We start from the raw sequence: 22,171 nt of genomic DNA, 5'->3' as shown, positions 1-22,171 counted from the left end.
TTTTTTTTTTTTTTTTTTTTTTACTTGACTAAGGGCATAATTTCATGTTAATAATAGTACTACTTTTTGTGACATTTCTAGTTTTGAAGGAAATTGACCTATTATAAATTTAGTTTATGAAATGAATGTTAAGATATAAAAAATTAGTAGAAGTAAAGGTAAAAAAAGGAAGTAAATATACCTGAAATGTTGCCTGATTCATTACTGTTCTCCTTTTTTTTTTTTTTTTTCACTTTTTTTTCTTTCCATAATTTTAAATCCATGAAATTACCTCAGAGTAATGTAAAGGGAAGACATGGAGGCTTGGCTAAGGCTCTGCTCTTAGCCGCTGCTTTGTAAATGAAAAGGAGCTGTGTCTACAGTGGAAAGGGCAGCATGTTAGGATGTGATTATGGACGTATATAACTATTATCAATTTAAGTTATATCGTGTTTGAGGGACCAACTAAAAAAAGTGTGGATAATTCATGATGTTCTGTTGTATGGTATTTATATTGAACATTTCTGGTTAAATGATGCTTATTTTCCAGTTAGATGTACTTCCCTAACAGCTTCTTTACTAGGTTGTAATACGATCAGTCAGTATTTGCTCAGGGAAATTACTCTTAACCTATGCATGTCTTGGTTCCAGGATTCTTAAAGCCATTCCACATTTAAATAATACCTAGATGACATTGTTTTATATTTTCTTAAATATTCTAAGATCCTTTTGTTTCCTTCATTGTGGGACCATATGATGAAATAAGTATTTTCCTGCAATGCTCAGCACAGCATAGGAATGGACTGGCAGACCAAATCTCACTTTGCTTGAAATTCTTGTTGACTCAAAGAAAAGCTGACTAGAGTCATAGCTAGAAAGAGTCTTTTTTTGCCCCACACACTAGAATGCCCTCTCTTCTTAAATAAAAATACTGGATAGTGGTCCACTGCCATGCTGCTGGATGAAGCAGAGGAGTTGCTGAATTAATGTAACAAGCACAGATCTTGACAGCCCTCTCACCACTGTGGTTTCCAAGTTTAAATTCTTCCCTTTCTGATGTTTTATTTCTTTATTTATTTATTTTTGCCTAAGGTTTATCATTTCCTAATTCTTTATTTGTGAATACATCACACAATCCCAGTTGGGAAAATCTTCAGCTAAGTCATGAATTCCTTGAGCAAGCACATTTCCCAGCCAAGTACTTGCAAGATATAAATCCAATTTATTTATAAACTACTGTTCTAAAAACATACCTAATATTTGTTTAAGACCAAATGCTCCCAGCATTATGTCTCCTTCAGCAGCATATTTTGTACAATTTTCTGTTTTCATCTTTTATTATGAACCATGTCTTCAAATGCTGTACAGAATCTCAGTTGAAGTTGAACCAGTTCAGGACTGTGAATAAGCAGAAATATTACTTAAGCTATTGTGGTTTCATTGATGCTAGAAGTAGGTGTAAGAGCAGAAAATTAACTCAAGATACAGCTCAATATCTACGGAGGAATTATTTTGTTTCTCTTTTCCATACAGGTTTGTTATGGATATCTTTTTCATATATAATTCCCTGAAATGCTCCTAAAATGATCCTTATGGCATTTACTGTGTGAACTGCTTTCATCTAAAAGTAAATTCAGGCCCTAACTATGCAGTTATTTTACTGTAACTGCTAGAGGCTAAAAGGATCTAAAAGTGATATCTGATTTTACAGTATCTACATTATTATATCTTCTTTTTTTTTTTTTCTAATTAATCATTCGATTCAAAAGAAATCCTTAACAGTCAGATTTTCCCAATACTCGTTGATTGAAAAAATGTGATTGATTTTATTTTGAACAGCACCACTCTGAAATGTTGCAATATTCTTTGGTTCTAACCTCTTTTTAATTTTCTCCAGAGATCTAAAATAGCAGTGTATGAAAAGATGTGGACCTACATGAAATCAGCAGAGCCGTCAGTGTTCACTAGGACTACTGCAGAGGGAGTAGCTCGTGTCCGCAAATCCAAGGGCAAGTTTGCCTTCCTGCTGGAGTCCACCATGAATGAATACATTGAGCAACGAAAGCCTTGTGACACCATGAAAGTGGGAGGAAATCTGGATTCGAAAGGCTATGGCGTAGCCACACCGAAGGGTTCTCCATTAAGGTGGGTGGAATAGTATAACAATATAAAATGTGTTGTTATAGTATTCCACCTTCCCTGATGTCCCTGATATAGCTATTTTTTGTTTTGTGTGTGAACATGGTATGTTGTTTTTCTTTTCTTCCATTTCATATTTTGTTTGATCAGCAAAGGTAACAGTTCCTAATTGCAATATGGATTTAACAGCTATAGTTGGCATATCCTTCAAGGCCATATAAAAACCAAACTGGTTGAACACTAGCTACTTGAAGTCAGCCTCAATAGAATTAACATCAGCTATTCTATTTCATCAGTTTTTTTCATCAAATTCAACCCTTTATAGAGTATTATGCATACATTATTTGCATCAGTAGCTGCATCAATAATAATGCCTACATTTTATGTTTTGTTCATTGATCTTGGCTGCCAATTTCTGAAAAAGAAGCTGCTTTTAACATCTTTTTTTTTTTTTTTTTTTCAATTGTCATCACTTAGAGGCAATTGTTCTTTCATTAAAGCAACTTAATTGAATTGCTTTTCTTAAAGCAACTTCTTATTCAGAAAAAAAAAAAAAAAAAAAAAAAAAGGTTTTGTTTCCAGCATTATGCATTTCAGTACTGCCTTCAAAGTCACCCGCATTTTTGTTATCTTGGTATAGAGCACAGTTATAGGAGAGTGTTAGATTCACAAACAGAACATCGTTTGCTGTTCATTTGGATTTTCAGGGTAACAGAAGTCTAGGTACTTCTCTGTGTTAAAATTGGCAATATTTACCATTGTGATGTCCTCAGCATTTAGTGCAAACGAAGCTGTCTTTTTCCAATGGTAGGCTTGCCAATTTTCTTCAGAGAATAAGAGGGACTAGCAGATGGAAAGAATATGGCCTGTGATTTCTTGCAGCATTAGGGTGCGTGGGAATTGGGAGAATGAATGGTTCATGGAACAACCAGCACTCCCCTGCAGCAATTTCACTAATGTGCTCACAAGTAGGGGTTAAAACAGTCTCCTATAAGTCAGTCACTAGTGAGATGAAGGAAAGTGTTGCAGGTGCAAATGGAGACATTATTTTGTGCAGGAAGTAACTGGGGAAACCTGTCTACATTTGTGACTACAGAGGGAACATCTTTCCTGTTATTCAATTAACTAGGTTAGCTCTTAACTCACTGATTTAACTTGCACACAATACCACAGACATCAAGCCTTAGCTGCACCACACTGATGGGAATGGACATATCACCATGTCCATCTGCAGGAAAAAAAAAGGGGGGGTTGGGGTGAGAGGAGGGGTGTACATGCAAGGGAATATCAGTCCATTTTTATTCATTTTATTCAATCTCATTATTGATGGGATTGAATATTAATTTTTGGTCCTTAATATTCAGTACCTCTCAGATTAAAAACTGACACCTTTGAATGGAGTGGTAAGAGAACATAAGGAGATGAGAGAGAGAAAATGTTAACAGTAAATACTAATTGTAAAGAAATTATGTCCAGAACTCACAGGGCAGTAAAAGCAGAAGGCAACAGGTAATAAAAAAGGGTGATTATCTATTTCAAAAGCACAGCGCTGCATATTTTTAGTTTTATCTTTTTAATATATTACTAACTCTCCTCTCAGTGCTGCAGAGCACCTAGAAGAGCTAGACAGCACTGCAGTTGAGTGGAGCTGCAAGAAAAGCTAAAAGATAATAAAGTGCCCAGAGTCAGAGCAGGATTCTTCTAGCTACTCACCCACTATCAATGGTCTGTTTGTCCTGAGCATGCTTTGTGGTGCTCTTTAGTCCTTCTCTGTATTTTCTGCCCAGTATTCAACACCATCAGTATCCTGAGCATTAGCAGCCAGTGGCAGTTATTCTATGTCATATTTGGGTTTATTTCAGGTTTGGTAGGCTGGCAAGATAAAATACGTTAAGAGTAATAGGGCTGACCACATAAAGTGATTAGACCAGAAGGGAGGAGGGCCCATTAACACAGTTTAGAAGGAACAGAAATGAAAAGCCATGATGAAAAGGATAAAGTATGAAATCCTGGTTTCATCACAGGTAAAAACAAAGCTTGCCTGTGTTTCCGTGAGGCGATGATTTACTCTAAGCGTGAGTCAGAAAGTATCATTAGGGTGATATCAACATTTAGTTTTTTACCTCCTGAGTTCAAACATGTTTCATAAAAGGGGATAAGGAGAATCTTACCCAAGCTGAAAATCGGACCAAATCTTCTTTCAAGCTGTCTTGACTGGCTGTCAATATCCATGTCTTTCCCAAGCCTTTCTTTCACATGTGCTAAGCTGCTTGTTCTCCTGCTGCACCCCATTCCCTCTCCAGCCCCAGTGACAAACCTCAAGCAACACGTTAGTGCTGCTTACCCATTAAAAAACATTAAGCAACTAACTTAATGTTCTGGACAAGAAGAAAGAACAAGCAAAACACCTCACATACCTACCACCCTGATCCATATGTCCACGTAGAACTAGTGCTGAGTGAAGAGGGGAGAGGCATTCTGTGTGCTTTAGAACAGAAAAGACTCAACTGTACTTTTTAACTGCATGCTTCAGTATTTCCTGAACTGTTTGGAACCATAGAGTGTGCTGGGTTTACCGTTTGGACTGTTGCTGGTCATATGAGTTATGTAACTGCTGCCAGCACAGATAATTGCAAATATTGAACACAGTTTGAAATTCATGAAGGGCAGACTAGCTCAGCTCATTACATATATTAGTCAAAACACATAATTTGCTGTGGGAGTTGAAAATTTTATGTTTTATTTAATAATCATAATTTTCTTTTGGAATTATGTGTATACCACAAATTACTTGATGTAGTTCAGAAATAATTGCAAGTAACATATAAATGGTAAACATTCACAGTCTATATTGGGTTGTTCAGTACCAGGGAAAAATATCAGTTTTTTCAAATGAAATATTCATAGCAAATTATTTACTAAGTTTGAACACCTATTTCATCTGAGATATTCTGTTCTTAATCTTCATCCTATCTACAGTGATTGCAAATCAGGAGTTTCTTCATTGAAAATGTGATAACAGTTTCATATAATATTGATGGGATTATATGGAAAACCAGGCCATATATTTTCACATACATAGCACAGAAAGTGGAGGAAATATAATCAGATTTGTTCCTTTTACAATAATTTCCAGCCATCACATTACTGGGCTCACGTTCATTAAAGTGCACGTACCCATCCCTTTGCTCATGCAGATGAAATCCACCCGTCAGAGTGACCAGGGATCGGTCTCTCTGTTGCTCATGACTCTGCACATGAGCAAGTTAGTGGATTTTAATTTGAAACTCTTTTTTATTGGATTCCATGCCTCACTCCTGCAGTGTTCAACCAGTAGTTATTGGCTAACTTAAATGATTTATTCTCAGTGCTGGTGGAGTAGTAGGATTCATGCATATATCACTGGGTGGAAGAGAATGAGAATTGCCTGATGTGTGCTTCTTTTATGCCCAGTGGGCAAGATCATGATGCACATCATGTTTGTCTCCTTCTTTCCTGCCTTTTCAGTGATATTCATTTATAGATAATACGGTAAAAGCCTAACCTATTTGAAAAGGAATGTGGGATTGAGGGCAAAGACTCATCACAACAAAAACTGAGTTTCTTTCATAGCACTACCCAGTCATCCCTACTGTTTCCTCTTCCTACCACGGTAGGTATCTGTCCAAAACTACTGTGTAGTAATCAGTGTGACATAAAGAGTGTTTTTCTTCAATGGATGTGCATTGAAAGGTGGTTCAGAGAGAGCTGCTGGTCTGCTTAGCCAGTCCTGCCTTTGTAAATGTAGTGTTGTTAGAAGATGGTCTGGTTGCCAAACTTCTGGTCACTGTGTACCAGCCGTGGCTTGTTGGCCTTGCCACGCATAGGAATCTGTGTCTCTACAGGGCAGTACCCAGAGGCCTTTCTCTGTGCAGATTCTGTGCCTTGCATGCATATACTCTTCTGGATTGGTTAAGTAGGTGTCATAGACATGTTTGAATAGTGATGAAAGTGGAAGTTCTTTGCTCTTAAAGATAAAGGAAAAGGAAGAAAGGGCAATATTGTCTTAAAGGTACTGCTTTCTGTACTTTGAGGCTCTTTGATTCAAGGATAACAGGTTGAGCACAGAGCCATGACTGCTTTCACTAAGGACATGTGCTGGGCTGTCCTGAAGCCCACGGCATGCAGTGTGAATGGGTGCAAGGTAGTCAGGTTATGAGTGCTGGTGAGGCTCTTTGAGACCTGCTCAGTGTGTGTGGTAGAATTAGATTGCCTAAATAATTAGCAACTGTTGTGTGAACAAATGTGCTGATGAGATGGAGTAAGTGTGCAAGAAATTGGTGGGACTGATGGTGGCTGTTCACCAACATGATCAAATCCAGAGCTGTATTAAATTCCTGCAACTGACATTACAGTGAGTGCTTATAGATATGAATCTGGGATTTCATATTTCATTATACAAGTCTCTGTTCTTTATGTATAGCAAAGAATAATTACAGCTTGACTTTAGAAGGAAGTGTATATTTTCTGGTGAGGAAGGAGAACAGGGCCACATGGCAATAGTCACCAGCTGAACTGCAGGTTCTTCATCCTTTCTTCTGTGTGTTTTTTCTAACGTGTGGTGGGAAACGTGAAAGGCATCTGTGCAGTAGGTGATGTGGATGCTGTTTTCTGATCACTGGTGTGAAGTGCAGAAGTGCAATGGGAGCAAAGCCATGGATTTTAGTTTCTAACCCTTGCAAGGAAGGAGTCATCTGGAGAATGCTTGGAGTGAAAAGGCATCCCCAGGGTGCCCTGCCAGCATCATAAGCATTCACTCATTTGAGTGCTGATCCTGAAAGAGTTTTATCTGCAGTGGGGTTTCTATGATGGAGGGATCTTTTTTCTGAGGTAACTTGTGAATTTATGAGAATAAGATAAATATCCATTAGGAATGGAGGTCTCTGTGTGGGGACCTTTGCAACCTACTGTCTTGATATTAGTGACTTTATGGCTAAAGTCCACTTTTCCTTGAGGCAAATATCCAAATTGTTGTCTAGCTGTCTATCTAGCTGGCAGCTTGGTGTCAAGGAAGAAATAGGCTCTGTGGGGACAGGCAGATCACTCTTTGAAGTAATTCAGAGATATATTGATGTATTTTTTGTTACTTATTTTTGGCAGGACATAGAAAGTGCCAAGAGTGCAGCATCATGGACACTAATTAGGTGTCTTCTCTAGAGAATAAACTCTCAATAACAACAATTTTCACTGCAATTTTGTGGCTTAAGTCAGGACTGTTTTGATTTCCTACCTTTCCACTTGCAAAATTTACAGGAACAAAACTCTCCAAGTCAAAGATTTTACTTAAATGTATTTGCTTGATAATCCTGTAGTGAAGCTCTTTATCCAAACAGTGCATTTATAAATGTTCCTCTTTTCTTTTTTCTTTTCTTTTTTTTTTTTTTAATCTTTGTTGTTGTTGTTGGACTCTTTTCTTATGGAAAAGACTCTTATATTGGTTAAAAATTAGAAAGTTAATACATGAGGCATCACTGGGGAACAGTAAAACCTGGGACTCTGATCTCTGCTAACTCTGCTCTCAAGATCTTTTTCTTTTCCTTTTCCTTTTTCTTTTTCTTTCTTTTCTTTTTTTTTTTTTTTTTTTTTTTTTTTTTTTTTTTCCTTTTAAAACAGACATTCTGTTTTCAGACAGAAATAAGTGGAAATAATCCAGGTAGCAGAAACCAAATATGCCTTCAAGGCTCAGCTGAAGGAACAACTTGCTAACATTCATTGCCAGACTTTCTGTTGACTGATTTTCTTTTGACCCCTGACTTTTACATTCCTTGCTAAAGAGTGGGCCACTCTGCCTTTTTACTTTGTAAATATTTTTAGTTGACAGAAAACCCAATGCATTCTGAAGGATTTGACCTGTCTGAGAAATATCCATGCTATAAGCTCTGACACTGTATGGCTAATGGGGTGTTAATTCATGCCTTGTTATGCCTAAAGTAAAGGGAAGAATATTATGTGAAGTCATACAGTATGATCTACACCATCAGTCAAAATGGGATAATGTTTACAATATGCATAAGATGTTACAGATCACATTCCAGTTTTCAAGTCATTTTGCATCACAGAAACAAATGACCTTATAAAAACTCAGTAAAAAAAAAACTCCCAACTAAAATTCTGTTCTTGAAAATACCAACACAGTGCCTGGAACTATGCTGGGATTCCTGTTTTCTCAGATTCCCCTTGCTTTAAAAGAACAGAGGTCAAATTCAGTGATTTCACACCACTACCACATTTATATCTTCCATTATTAGCTGATTGTTTCTATATCTTTACAGCAGCCATAAACAATACCAGTTTCTAGCTCCTATGCTGCTCTTCTGAAATGATTGCCACCATGGTGATGCTGCTTGTAGGCAAGACTTGGCATTCTGGTAGAATAAGAGAAACTCATTCAAATAATAATTATTATTATTATTATATAACAATTATACATATTTATTTATTTATTTATTTATTTATTTATAATAAGTTGAACTTGCATTTTCTGTATCTCTTCTCACTCCAAAGATCACTCATTTCCAAAATGTAAGGAGGTCCAAAGTCACATGGTGTTACCTCTGCCTGCTGTCAATCTCTTTCTTATTCCCAGGGAAGATCCCTGCGATCTAAGTGAGACCAGTTGTGAAATGAGGTTTTTGAGCAGATCTGAAAGGACAAAGTGGAGATATTGCAGTGAGGAGTGCAGTGATACGCTCTGTGGAAACCGCAATTAAACTTCTGCCTAGAAGGTAATCTTTATCTAAGCGTTGTAACAGCAGGAGATATTTTTAAATTCGCAGTGGATCTCCATGAGGTTAAGGTACCATTCTGCCTTTGGCTTAGCAACACAACGAGGTATTTTTTCCTACATTTTCCCTTTTTTACAAAGTATTTAGACAGAAGCTTTGTCCTTCTGATATTTAGTGATTGTTGAAGGTGAAATTTTTGTGCTCTTATAGAAGCACTGATGGGACCATCAACATCTGTAGAAGAAATTAAGACACAATCATGTTTCCTCTTTTGTTCTTTTGTTTGTCTGCTCCAGGATTATTTGAACGCAAACAAAATAGGAGCTACCAAATCTGACCAAATGAAGCCTGTCAGGTTGTTTGCAATTCTGTCAGGTAAAAAATGAATGCGTACAAATAAAGCAGAAACAATGAACTTTCCCAAAACTATTGGTGAATAACCAGAATCTCCCCAAAAGAAGGATATCGTGGCTGTACCTGTCCTACTGACTTTCTGGACGTTTGCCTACCCTTGATAAGAATTAATCCCCAGAGTATGTCAGTGGGATACAAAAAAGGGTTATCATTGTTTCCCATCTACAGATACTTGGAGGTAAAACTCTGCTTCTTGGCACTTCTTCTGTCCTCTTCCCTGCTATTTCCACAGTTTCTTTTAAAGCAGCTCAGCAGAGAGCAAGATACAGCTCTTTATATTTTAACAATGAAGCTTGTTATTATTTCTCCTTTTTCTTTTTATTACAACTCTTTGGCTGTTTAGGTGTCAATTTCCTGGAAACAGACAGGCTTCAGAGTATGTATTCATTAAAGGCACAATCCAGACACCCTTTGAAGTTGATGGTACAATTCCCACTAAGTAAAAGAACTATCCCACTAAGATAGTAATTGGCCAAGTAAATTGTAGGTAGGCTAAAGCAAGGGAGCAGAGCACTGAAAGGCATCTCAGCAGCTTGTAACAATACCTCTCTGTGGAAGTGACATTTGGGAAACAAATAGCACCTTCACAACAGCTTGCAATAGATCTTTGTGGTAGCTGCAAAACTGACCACTTCCAATTGATGGTGACCAGATGGACTTCCAAGAGACAAAAAAAAAATGGCCATTTAGTTTTTTTCTATGCAGCATCGGCTCTTATAAGAAATCCGAATTCAGACGTAAGAAAAGGTTTCCTTTTTTTTTTTTTTCTCACATAGTTGAAGTAAACTGAGTATTTTCATCACTCAGTGCACTGAGTAATTGGTGGATTGAACATCCCAGAAGGCAAAGTGGAAAACTCTTCCCAATAAAGTACAAAGAAGGAAAAAAGCAGCTCTAAAATCTATTTTCCCACATCAGCAAGATACTTACAAGGTGCTCAGGTCCCACTTAAATGGACATACATGTATCTCACAAACCAACATGAATTTAAAAAGATTTCTTAATAGAACAAATACTTGTGGTTGATCAATAGTCATTTCTCTGAACTGTTCTACTTTGCATGTAGCACAGAGTCAAAACTTCTGCTCTTTTACTCAGTTAGTTGTCTTCAGATATCCTTTGTGCAAGTATGTCTGTATTTTTATAACTAGACTTACTCCCATCTTATGCTTCAGTTCTTCTGCTGCATTTTCCATTTAAGTCACAACTGAAAGCTGAAAAAAGGTTTTAGCTCCTGTTTAACTACATCTTTTAGCACATCACATGAGGCTGAACAATTCTCTCTGCTCTTTTGTTGAGCAAGACTATCTTTTAACAGCTTTCAGCAGGACTGTCAGTTTTCTACAGTCAACATTTGAGTACAATTTTCCTTCCACTTCTTTAAAGCCAAAGGTCAACTGGATGAAAGTGAAGTTAAAGATCCTAGCATGACCTGATAGAGAGACCTATTTTACTGTTACAATTCAGTTATTTCTTTCCACTCTGAAAACACATGAAAAGAATAATCTGTCTCCAGGACCCAGAGAAGCCTCCTCCTCTCTCCCTCTCTCCCTCTCTCCCTCCCTTCCTCCCTTCCTCCCTCCCTCACTCCCTCCCTTCCTTCCTTTCTTCCTTCCTTCCTTCCTTCTTTCCTTCCTTCCTTCCTTCCTTCCTTCCTTGGTTTCCTTGGTATGGACATAGGCAACTAATTTTGCACACATCAGAGTGGAAATATAGCATTTTAGGTTGCCTCAACTGTGTGATTCAGATCAATTTTGGATCTTAAAACTGAGTCTACAGAAAAAAATCATTGGATATGTTTGGAAATCTGTGAATTATTTCATATTGAATATTTAAACTTCTTGTGGGTAGGTTAAATCACCCCCATGTTAAGTGCATTACATGCAAACATTTCCTTGGCAATTTTTTTCATGTTTTTACATTTTAAATAAAAATTTTTAATTTGAAGCTTTTCACAAAAGCTTTTTGCTAGTTGCAACACACACACAAAAAAAACAAGAGCTAGGATATAGATTGGTATTTCTCTCTCTGCTGGTTTGAATTACAAAAATTTTGTCCTTTTGTGTGTAATGTCTGGGACCAGCCCACATTCAGATGCTCTGTGCTGAGATCCAGCTCCTCAGGTTTCAATCAACATGTTACTATCTTAATTACATTCTAAACTTACCTGCTGATAAGGAGTTTGTTGGTTTTGTTGTTTTTTCCTTTACATCATGCATGACAATTTCATCTAGTTGCATACAATTTAAATAATGTGAATTCAGGCTGTGAAAGTGTTGATAGTGAACAGAAAATCATCAGGGCCTCTTGAAGACTTCAGAATTTTTCCTAACGCAGATAATTAAACAGACTTCTACTTTTGGCTTCTCTTAGATAGTGGGCAATTATCCAAAGTTGTTTCCAATTAGAGTGCTTTTAGTTCATCCAATTTGTAAGCCACAAGAGAAGATATTTTGGCATCAAATGAAATAATTGCAAACATTCAGACCATATCTAGAATACTGCATCCTTTCTTGGTCTTTAATTCAAGAAAAACATCAATAAATTGAAGCAATTTCTTCAGCAGGTTGCCAAGATGGTCAGGAGCTGGAACTCGTGCTGTGTGAGGAGAGGCTCAGGAGCTGGCTTGCCCAGCCTGGGAGAGAAGGCTTTTGGAGGGGAGCTGATAAAGTTCTCTGGTGTCTCTGAGGAGGTCACTGAGAAGTCATGTTTGGACTCTTTGCAGCAGGAAGATGAAAGGCAACGGACAGAAAATGAAACAGGAGGGGCTCAGTCTGGATGTAAGGAGAAATTTTTCCCCAATAAAGACAGTCGAGAACTGCCTTAGGTTGCCCACAGAGGCTGAGCACTGTCCATTTGTAGAGGCTTTCAGGCTGGGCAAAGCCATGAGCATCCTGTCTACTCTCAGAAATTACCTGCTGTGAACAGGAGGCCAGATCAGAGGCATTCTAAGGTTCTTTCCAGTCTGTGCGATCCTTTTGAGGTAATTACCAATTGAAAAACTCTAGCTGTCACATCCGACCTCCTGGAATTCCAGGGTTATCTAGAAAGTGTCAGGAGCTTATGAAGCAGAATGTTTGTTGCTCTTTTAGTATCTGTGAATCACAAGTCAGTTAAGTTGTTCTCATCTAAATCCCAGTCACATGCTGTAAAAGCATAAGAATAAGGGTAAGCAAATGGAATGAAACAAGCAGCATTACTTTGTACCTCTTCTTTCTTGGGACACATGGAACACTTAGCTTCCTAAGCAGCCTTGCAGAATTTCTGAGTGACTGATAAGCTTTGTGGAACCCCTAACACCGGGGTCAAAAAGTGAGTTTTTTATTGTGGGAGTCAGAGCCCTCCGTTTGGCTGTCCCTCACTTTCATCAGGGTTAGCACAAAAATCAGAAATATTTAATGGTTAAAGACAGTTGAGGGAACTGAGGCACAGTTGTTAAGTTTAGTCTGGCTCTAGGAAGTGACTTCATTGTGAGGACAGAAGACTAAATTCTATAAATTCTTGCCTGAGAAGGTCCGAAGATTTCTGAGAAGCAGTGAAATGTGCTTGACTGAGCATGAGGCTGGAAGTCACGTCAGACTGATGAGCTTAATTGTGATCTTGCTCCCATCTCTCAGGAGACTTGGAGGAGGTCAGATCACCTTATGACTTCAATTTCACCTTAGCAAATTGAGGGTAATGACAATTGCCCATCAGCCTTAGAGGGATAGTGAAGATGAACTGCATAGTGTTTACTGTGCTGTGAATATGTAAAGTCTGTTCTCACTTCAGATACTGGCATTATTAACTTAAATCCATGGAGGTGTGTGCTTCAGAATGAAACCCCACAGTAAATTTCTCAGTGTCTTTGATCAAAGAGACAGTTTTAGAGACAAAACTGGGAATGGCTAATTAGCTAATGGCTTATAAAGAGCAGTCTTTGAACACACACTGTTCTGAATTCCCTCTAGAAAGCAGCAGCAGAAATCTCCATCACCAGTGGATCTCATTCTCAATCTGGCAGTGTTACTGTGACTGCGTACCTGTGACTGCATGTGAACTACCTGGTTATGAGTGCTGGTGCCTTTGCATTTTCTGCTGTGTGCATATCTGTACCAATGATTGCAAAACTTATATAGCTTGTTGCCAAAGGGACTGGTTTGTCCTTGTGTGACAATTTCACCTGATCTTGGACTGATGTTTAACTGATGTTTGACTGGCTTCAGGGCATTTTAATTATTAGCACACTGGTTATTGGGCTGGCCATCTCATCTGATTGCTGGCACCATCTGTGTTTGTCTCAGCCTATCAGATCTTCCCCATTAACTTTTGCAATAATATTCAGTCAGAAAGTCCTAGGAACTCTTCCAGCTAATCCCTATTTTGGCTGCTGACCAAATAAGGCTTTATGTGACACAACTGTAATTGCTTCATTTGTATGGTATTGATCTGCCATTAGGCAAAACACAAGACAGCATTTCACTAAGGCTCAAGTAATGCCATATTATTTATTGTTTGCATTGCAGTTGCAGCTAGAATTCCCACCTGGGGAATGGGACCCCCTATGTTTCTCTCAGTCCCTGTTTCTAATTAAAATAATGCACTTCAAAGTACTTGCATTATAATTAGACCAAAGCTTAAGAAATCATCTCTTAGCAGGGATCTCTGCATTTGTTGCCTTCCTTCTAATCCTATTTTTTTCTTTTTTTTTTTTTTTTCTGAAGATCATCAGTATGAAGTGACAAATAAGCATGTAGCAGTAAAGAAATCTCTCATAGCTCTTCTAAGTCTAATTTTCAATCTCATAACAGTATCTTAGCCATGCAGATCTCACTAGGTACTGTCTGCTTTTGAAAATAGTAAAAAATCATCTAATTTCTCAGTGTTATCAATGGCTTCTGAAGTGGTGGCCATGTCATTTTAATACCTTTGTGGACACTGATATTGATGAACGAACTCCCTCAAAAGTAAACTTCATTTTCCCGTATATCTTTCCTATCCCTGGTTACCTTCCTCACAAGGAACAATTACTGAACAAAAGTAGAGTGTCTGTATTACAGCATTTTCAGTACCATACAGCATGCTGACAGTATTTGGCTTTACAGTCATTTCATGCTTCTTTCTCACTGAGGTGAGAGACTGGGACTTGGTCAGACCTGCACAGCTTCAAGTCCAAACAGACAGGAGAAAGACTGATGCTCATTGGAAACAGTCCGTAAGCTGACAGTGATGTAGTTTGTGAAAAAGCTGTGCATGGATGCTCAGTCATGTATCTTTATGTGTCTCAGTTCCTCCATAACTGATATGGAAAAAGCAAAGTATCCTGACATACAAGTGAAATTCTCTGATTTTTTTCATAGATATTCTATTTCAATGAAAACCTAAATTAAGCAAATAATAATGAATCCTGAAAACTAATAACTGAATGTGATTTAGCTAGTACCAGACAATACTAGTGATGTACCAGTCACTAGTACAAGATATTTAAATTACTTTAAATTCAATGTAGAGGAAACAACAATAAATAAGTAAGTTGGCAGTAGTGATAGTAATTATTGTTGTCTAAGTTATTAAAGACAACCATATCTTACTGGACTAAGTGTTCATAAAAAGTAAAGATCAGAATTGCAAAGATATTTCTGGAAAAGGAAACTGCAATATTTGAGCCTTTATAAAGCCAAAAACATGATGTTTGTGTATAACTTACCTTATTAATATAGTTGAAATTCTAATCCACAGAGGCATGGAAAGGGAGACAGCATGCCACAAGTGAAAAATTATTTATTTCACTATCTTATGAGCCCCTGAAATAAACACTGTTATATTGATTTGTTAGGCTTTTTTCCAACTACTCATTTGTTGTGAGGGTTGCATTTGAAAAGTCCTTGATATTTTCAAGTAAAAGTTCTATTCTCACATTATTTTATTGTATGAACTGTGCTGCATATCAAGACAGACAACAGTTTCTTAATCTTAAAAATCTCTAACATCTTAAGCAGTTGCTGTTCTGAGGTCTCGCTGCTTGCTAGGAAGGAAATGCATCATAAGGAATGGATAACAGGAGAAGATCATAATCATCATGTACAATTAAGCGTAGTCTCTCTTAGTCATATTGCCATTCTGTGTTTATAAGATTCAACCTAGCCCAAGTGACAAGTTGCAGAAATCTGATAGTGCAGTCTTTTCAAATATTACCAAATTTGAACCAGTTTCTAAAAATGCTTGAGAAGCTCAATGGTACATAAGGAAAGATCTTGGGATTATTATACTACCTGCCTTGCTGATGAGAAAACATAGGATTGAGAAATGATGGTGGATAGGAATCAGAAAAACTAACGTTTATATTGACTCTCACAGGATATTTTACTTTCTATGGTTCTGAGTGAGTCAGCAATGAGCCCTGGCTTTCTGAAGATAACAGTGCCATTTCTTCTGAGGACAGATGATTCAGCCCGGAGCCAGGTCTTCTCTCCGATGAAAGCTGTGAAATTCTCAGTGCAGGGCACAGTATTTCTACCACTGTCAGGGCACACTGATGGAGTGAAAAGTTAAAAGCTGCTGAAATGGCTGCCATGAACTTTGTGCAGGAATTTTTTAATGTACCCAAGTCTTCCTCTTTGTTGGGTGGCCAGTGTGTGTGATGTTAATAGCTAGTGTTAATCCACCAGTAATTTCAAACTTATAGATATAGAGAAGAAACAACTTTCTGGAATGTAAGAAACAATAAGAGAAACCCTATTTCTCTTCAGTAAGCACCAAATTGCCTCCAAATGAGACACATTTTTCCTGGTCTCATCCTCAATGAAAATATTCACTCCAGGACACTCATAAGCATAAACCTAGAATGTCTTTAAAATATAGCTAAGATGTTATGTAAAACACATTTAAATTTGCTGGCCAACATCAGTACTGTTGAATAATGTTTTCAGTCCTGCAGAACACAAGCCATCCACTCAAAAAAAAACAACAAAACAAACAAACAAACAAAACCAGATGATTTGTGCAGACAGTAAACTACAGCATTTGGCTTTTTGTTGCAGAATGAGTAGTGTAAAGAGTCTGGATGACTTATGCCTGGATAACATAACATAGTGTCATTTATGCCTGCACTGATGCGGCCTAGGTAGGGCATGAGATGTGGTAGAGTGTCATTGCTGTGCCCCCACCACTAACTCTTACTCCCTGGAACTTACTTTCATCCTGTGCCCCTGCCACAGTCTCTGTACCCATTCTCATCAATTATTCTATTTATTTTCTCTCAGCTGGCTGCCTCTAAATGTAAGAGTTACTGGACAGGCAGGTGAAGCAGCATCCAAAAACCCTGCTGTGACAAGACTGTGAGCAGAGATCTGCTTCACCTATGGTGTGTAAAGGCGCAAGGCATTGTGCTGACCATGCCAGAGGTGAAATTTACTCTGTCTGAAGGAGTTAGGTATATTTGGGAGCATATATTTAAAAATGCTCATTTTCAACATTTCCAATTTTAACATAATTTAATTGCTTTCAGCGCTGTAGGATGCATAAACAAAGTAAACGGCTTGAGATTCTCAGAGTTTCAGAAGTGAGAAGGTTTCATCAATGGGCTAAAAGCTATCCACTGAGCAATTCCTTATACCAATGCTAAGACACTTTTGAAAAATCCCACTTAAGCCTTTAAAACATATTTTGAGTTGCAGGTGTTGGCTGCAGCAGCCTAGTCACATAATCCTGCTTATGCTGAAACCAGAAAGAAAAACTGCACTTTGAAAAGTGGCATTTCTGCATGTGAACAGGATTACGTTGTTGTTAGCCAAAATTAAAATAGCTCAGAGTTGAGATAAGCTAGCGTTTCTGCATCTGCTGAGCCAATATGAGGAGTTACCCTAGGGACAATTTTACTTGTTTATATTTACTGCATAAACCAGAGAAATAAGCTGAGTTGCCTTCCCAGGTCAAGTGCTGTTGTTTTCACTCAAGCAAAGCATATATTTAATTGTTTGTGCCAAGAAACATTTGCATACTCTAATTGCAGTATCTCACTGCAAAACAGCTTTTGAGTTATATAAATATTTTAAGCTACAGTCACCAGACTTCTAGCTGGAGTAAATTGTCAGAACTTCTTTGAATTCAAAGTGGCTATGGCAATTTTTAGCAGCAGTGGGTCTCCCATTAATTGGATCTCCTGCTGATCCTCAAGGTGTCAGAGGTTGGTTTATGTTTGTCTACAAAACTCAGTTTAAGAAACTGAGCTGCATACTTAGGATATGCATGGGAGCTGTAAATACTCAGTTCCCCTGGAAATTAACCACCTTATTTGGATGTCTAAATAAAGAGAGGTGTACTTATTTTAATCAGCTACAAATGGAAAGTGTTTGAACTCTGCTTTAAATTTCTCATCTCTAAAAAGGAACAGCAATCAATACTCATTCTTATAAAGATACATTTTTCTTAGTATTTGTAGAAAACTTTGAGCTAATCTTCTGGTAGAGGTGATTTAAATGTAATTTAACAGGTGATTTTTAAATAATGAATAGATGACAATTTCTAATGCAGCCTGATGCCAAGGATACACAGCTTACCCATAAGTTTTCTTCATGAGGCAGCTTTCTCCAGGCCAGACAGATCCCTGAGGACTGTGGGACTGAAGAGACCCCCACTGTCATGATGTGGTCTCAGCCCAGTACTCATCTGAGGTGGCAGGTCATGTCTCTGCACTTAGAAGCATGTATACAGCAGTGGAGGATCTTGGCAGGAAAGCCTGAGAGACTTAATGCAGTAGAGCTAATATCATTGTGAAAGCCCTCAACTTGAATACAAGTCACTCTATATTTAATAGAAATGATGGGCGAGCGATCAGAGCAAGTGCCAAGGACTCTGTGTTGTTTGCACTAATAGATACACATGAAACTGTTTGGTGCTGTGCTCCATTTTATTAATTTAAATAATGTCTCAGCATGCAAACCTTCATCAATGCTAGTACAAAAATTATTCCCATACATTTTTGAATGTGTTTAAAAAAACATGATTTCAAAGTCAGCCCTTTCTCTTTAAAATTTCAGCTGTTTTTCTTGTAAAAATGCTATTGCAGTTAGCTTCCTTTTTTAATATTTGCATTATTGATTGATCCTTCAGGTCTTCTGAGGATGGAATGATGTAAGCTTTGGCTACATCTTCCTCATTAACAGAGTGCTTGTTTCATTCCTAATTTATTAAGCACATTCAGCCATCTCTATGCAGCTTTACACTTAATTTCTCTTGATGAATTGTCAAAAACCCTTCAACTGTGCTGCATTTGTGTAGTGTTATGATCTGCCATCAGCACTTTTCAAAACATGGTTAAAATAAATAGCTCAGAAGCAAGAGCAGGTTTTCCTTTTTTTTTTTTTTTTTTTTTTTCCCCCCATTTGAAATGATCTAAACAGCTGACACAAACAAGCTGTGCAAATGCAACCTGTGTTTCATCAGATAGGCCTGCACCAGGTGCTCAGCCACAGCCAGGCAGTGTGAGGGAGGCAGCTGGTGCCTCCTCTGCCCAAATACCTGGGCTGGGTGCAGATCAGATGGTATGCTGATCATGGGGTAATAACTGTGCCTCACATTGCAAAAACAAGGTCATTGGTCTACGGAAGGGAGTAACTGACACACAGTACAGAAATACTGTCACTGGGCTTCATAGGGCCCACTCCGTCATGCCGTGACGGTGGGTCCCACCAAGTCAGGAGGGCTGAGCAGCCTGGCTGTGTCAGAAGGGAGAACAGCCTGAAATGAAGACGAGAGGTGGTCGTTGAGTTTCTGGAGAGGCTTCAGCAGTTGCCAGCACATCTCTGCCTTCAATATGATATGAAAACCTTTATTTTGGTGAATTTCTCTTCTAGGTGTACCACCACATCCATGGCTTTGCTTCCCATTGTGCAGTAGTTTATTGGTCCACACTTCTAGCCAGTCACTACATACATAGGAATAACAAACTAGTCCAGGACTTAAATGGAATGAAAGGCAAAACTTTGTGTTTTGCCATTTCATCCATACATTGTATCTAGTCCATCTTCTGTTCTTTAATAGTTTAAAATTCTGCTCTTATTTGTTTAAAGTTTGCTGTACACTCAAAGAATGTAGGGTTAGAGAGAGGTGGCATCCTTCTGCATTGTGTCACTACTAAGCAGCTGAGTGATTTCTAAGGTTTTCCAATCTCAGTGAGAAGGATTTGAGAAAAGCCTTTTATATGGTCAGGGTCTGTGCTTCTGACTCAGTACACTACAGCAGTGGCACCAGCAGTGCTGGAATGATATGGTGTGCAATGCAGCTGAAGGTTAAACAAAGATGGTTCTGTGTGTGTAGAGTCTCCTCAGTGAGTCATGTTGTCTTTACTCTTCCTGCTTGTTCATTATTTCAAGTGAAAAGCCTCCCCAGAATAATGCTAAGCGATGAAACAGCAGTGCCACCATCTGTGAAAGTAAAGGCAGAATTTCTCCAGGAGTCTGCCCAGCACTCAGGGAAGTATTTTGGCATATAACGTGGCAGTTACACAGGATTTATGAGTCTAGGTTCAGGAAAGGGATTCAGGAAAATGTCAAACCTGTTTAAATAGCTAAGACATTTAAGTTTCCCAGGCAAAACTCTACTGGTTGCTTAAAAAATTGCTGTTAAATGCTCCCAGCAGAGATCCTGCCTTTGTTATAATGAGTACCTGGGGATCTGTATGTGACTTTAGGCCATTTCTTATTCAAAAATGGGTATTCTGTGACCTAGCTTCATGGAGAAAGTCTGTTTGCTAAATGTGCTCAGGCCATGGCTGACTCTCCAAATGACTTCTGCAGGTGGTGTTGAGTATTGCTAAGGGATGTGATTTCCATCCATCCCATAACCATTGTGCTTCTGAGAATTTGAGGAGCAGCTGTGGCTGAGACCACGCATACTTGTTCAAGTCTAATCAGGATGGAGAGATCCTTTTCTACCTCAGAAGAAGGTCTCAGAGCACAGTGTATTGGTGCTCTGAGCATCTGACTGTTGAAAACAGGAGTGGCCTTACCATGAAGGATGCATTTCATGTGCTCATTTCTGGTTCCTTCAAATGACCACTTGTGCAGAAAACGATACTTGAAGCATTGCACTAGGCAGCATTTGGTGTTCTCTCCTGACTTGTTCCCCCATGGCTGTCTCAGATTATCAGCAGTGCCCACTCCTGATTCAGGATGTGTACTAATAGGATGATGATAATAGGAGCAATTTTTAGCTAGAAGAGGGGAAACTTAGGTTAGATATTAGGAAGAAATTAGTTGCTCAGAGGGCAGTGCGGCACTGGCACAGGCTGCCTGCCCAGAGAAGCTATAGATGCCCGACCCCTGGTGGTGTTCAAGACCATGCTGCATGGTACCCTAGAGAACCTAATCTAGTGTGTGGCTGTCCTGCCCACACCAAGGAGAAGGAACTGAATGATCTTCCCACACAAGCCATCCTGTACTTCCCTGCTGCTTGTTGTGGTCCCTGGCTCAGGTCTTTGCCTCACTGACACATGGTGTAGGGACCTTTGTATGTCTGTATCAACCCCTTCTCCAGCTGAGCATGCAATTACTGGGTACCACAGTACTGTGCACCATAGTGTTTGTGCATAATGCCTGCCTGACTGCTTTATATAGACTGAAGTCCAACAGATGAGTTGTCTGCTAACAGCTGTTGTGACCCAAACTCATTGGAAGTTTAAGCAAACCTCTCTGCCAGATTCCCAGAGCTTTGGGCAAGCACCATGTTGCCATTCTTTTGGATAGCAAACAAGTTATCACTGTCCAGTTTCATAGATGTTATTTTGGAAAGGGCTGTGTAGGTGCTCTGTCACCTTCCTGTGCAGTTTTATCTTCTGCTAACTATGAAAAGCATATCCGCAGGTGGCACAAGCAGGCTCTTCAAAACAAGTGACGCTGATTAGCATTTCAAACAGCTTCCAACTATTTATTTATGAGGAGGTGGAAAGTGATTTTAATGGAGTGAGAATGATTCAATTCTCATCAAGTTTTTCACACTGTAGATCTGTAGGCAGCCTACAGAAAGCTGTGATCCATACACTGAAGTCATTGTCCATGCACTCGTGTAAAAGTGAAATGAGGAATAGCTGTAATGCAGAGGGGTGCAGTTTGGGCTGAATTAGCATGACATTTGCATACAAGGACTCCATTTCCTTCTGAGTAATAGAAAGTGCAAGATCATTCAATGACAGCAAGGATTAAGAGTAACTTGTTAAAGCACTTGTCTGCTTTCTACTGTTAAACTCTTACTCTTGCAGAGCTTTCAATTCCTGTATTGATAAACAAAATTGTTCTTCAATGGCAGTTTGGCCTAAGTGTGGAATTAAGGATTCAGCCCTATTTTTAAATGATGAAAGAACAACATTTCTGCCACAGATAGTCAAGTCTCAAAATGCCTTCATCTGTGGCAGAATGAAGCACTCTCCAGGAAGCTCATGAGTGATCTAACCTGGGGTCTCTGAGGTCTTAGGTATATAATTTTCAACATAGAAACCCCTGCACTTACCAGGGTCTCAGTCAGAGCATTTATATGTGAGATACAGCATTGTTCTCTGTGTTTTGCTGACCAGAAGGAAGTTGTTTCCACATATTGCAGTGGACCTGGATAACAAAGCAACAGAGAAAGCAGTGTGAAACTAACCCGTTTTTACATGGCCTACTAGACATGATGAGGACAATAATATGTTACATTTATAAACAATACCGATAATTTCAGAGCAATTATTGCGGCTAAATCCACATTTACGTCGTCATCCTTTTTATTTCCATTTCTCTATTGTGCTGTGAAACTGTCTATGGATATGGCTAATAGCCCTACTAAATAACCCTCTCATGAATGGGTTTTATTTATTTATTTATTATTCTAATATTACTATCAACCAGCTGCAGCTTCTCTAC

General features: G+C 38.6%; 1 protein-coding gene and 1 long non-coding RNA gene across 12 annotated transcripts in view; one reads left to right on the top strand and one right to left on the bottom strand.

The window, feature by feature from the left end:
• GRIA4 (glutamate ionotropic receptor AMPA type subunit 4) overlaps positions 1-22,171 on the top strand; it is a 210,414-nt gene that overhangs the window by 167,942 nt on the left and 20,301 nt on the right. For all 11 annotated transcript variants that reach the window (XR_014949138.1, XM_015852216.3, XM_015852210.3 and 8 more), the window contains exon 13: positions 1,877-2,124. Coding sequence is in view for 10 of the 11 variants with exons in the window: in XM_015852216.3 (XP_015707702.2) it covers positions 1,877-2,124 (248 nt within the window). In the remaining variant the exon portion in view is untranslated. The remainder of the gene's footprint in view (positions 1-1,876; positions 2,125-22,171) is intronic.
• On the bottom strand, positions 8,589-18,014 carry LOC107308358 (uncharacterized). The gene is made up of 2 exons (XR_001552770.3): positions 17,834-18,014; positions 8,589-8,799 (listed from the first exon to the last, which is right to left on the bottom strand). It is a non-coding gene; the product is annotated as an uncharacterized LOC107308358 (long non-coding RNA).

This window comes from Coturnix japonica, chromosome 1 (genome assembly GCF_054131305.1).
Source record: "Coturnix japonica strain WE chromosome 1, WE-NBRP24, whole genome shotgun sequence".
NCBI classification, from domain to species: domain Eukaryota; kingdom Metazoa; phylum Chordata; class Aves; order Galliformes; family Phasianidae; genus Coturnix; species Coturnix japonica.
The sequence above is the reverse complement of the archived record's forward strand: the minus strand, read 5'-3'. Positions and strand labels throughout refer to the sequence as shown.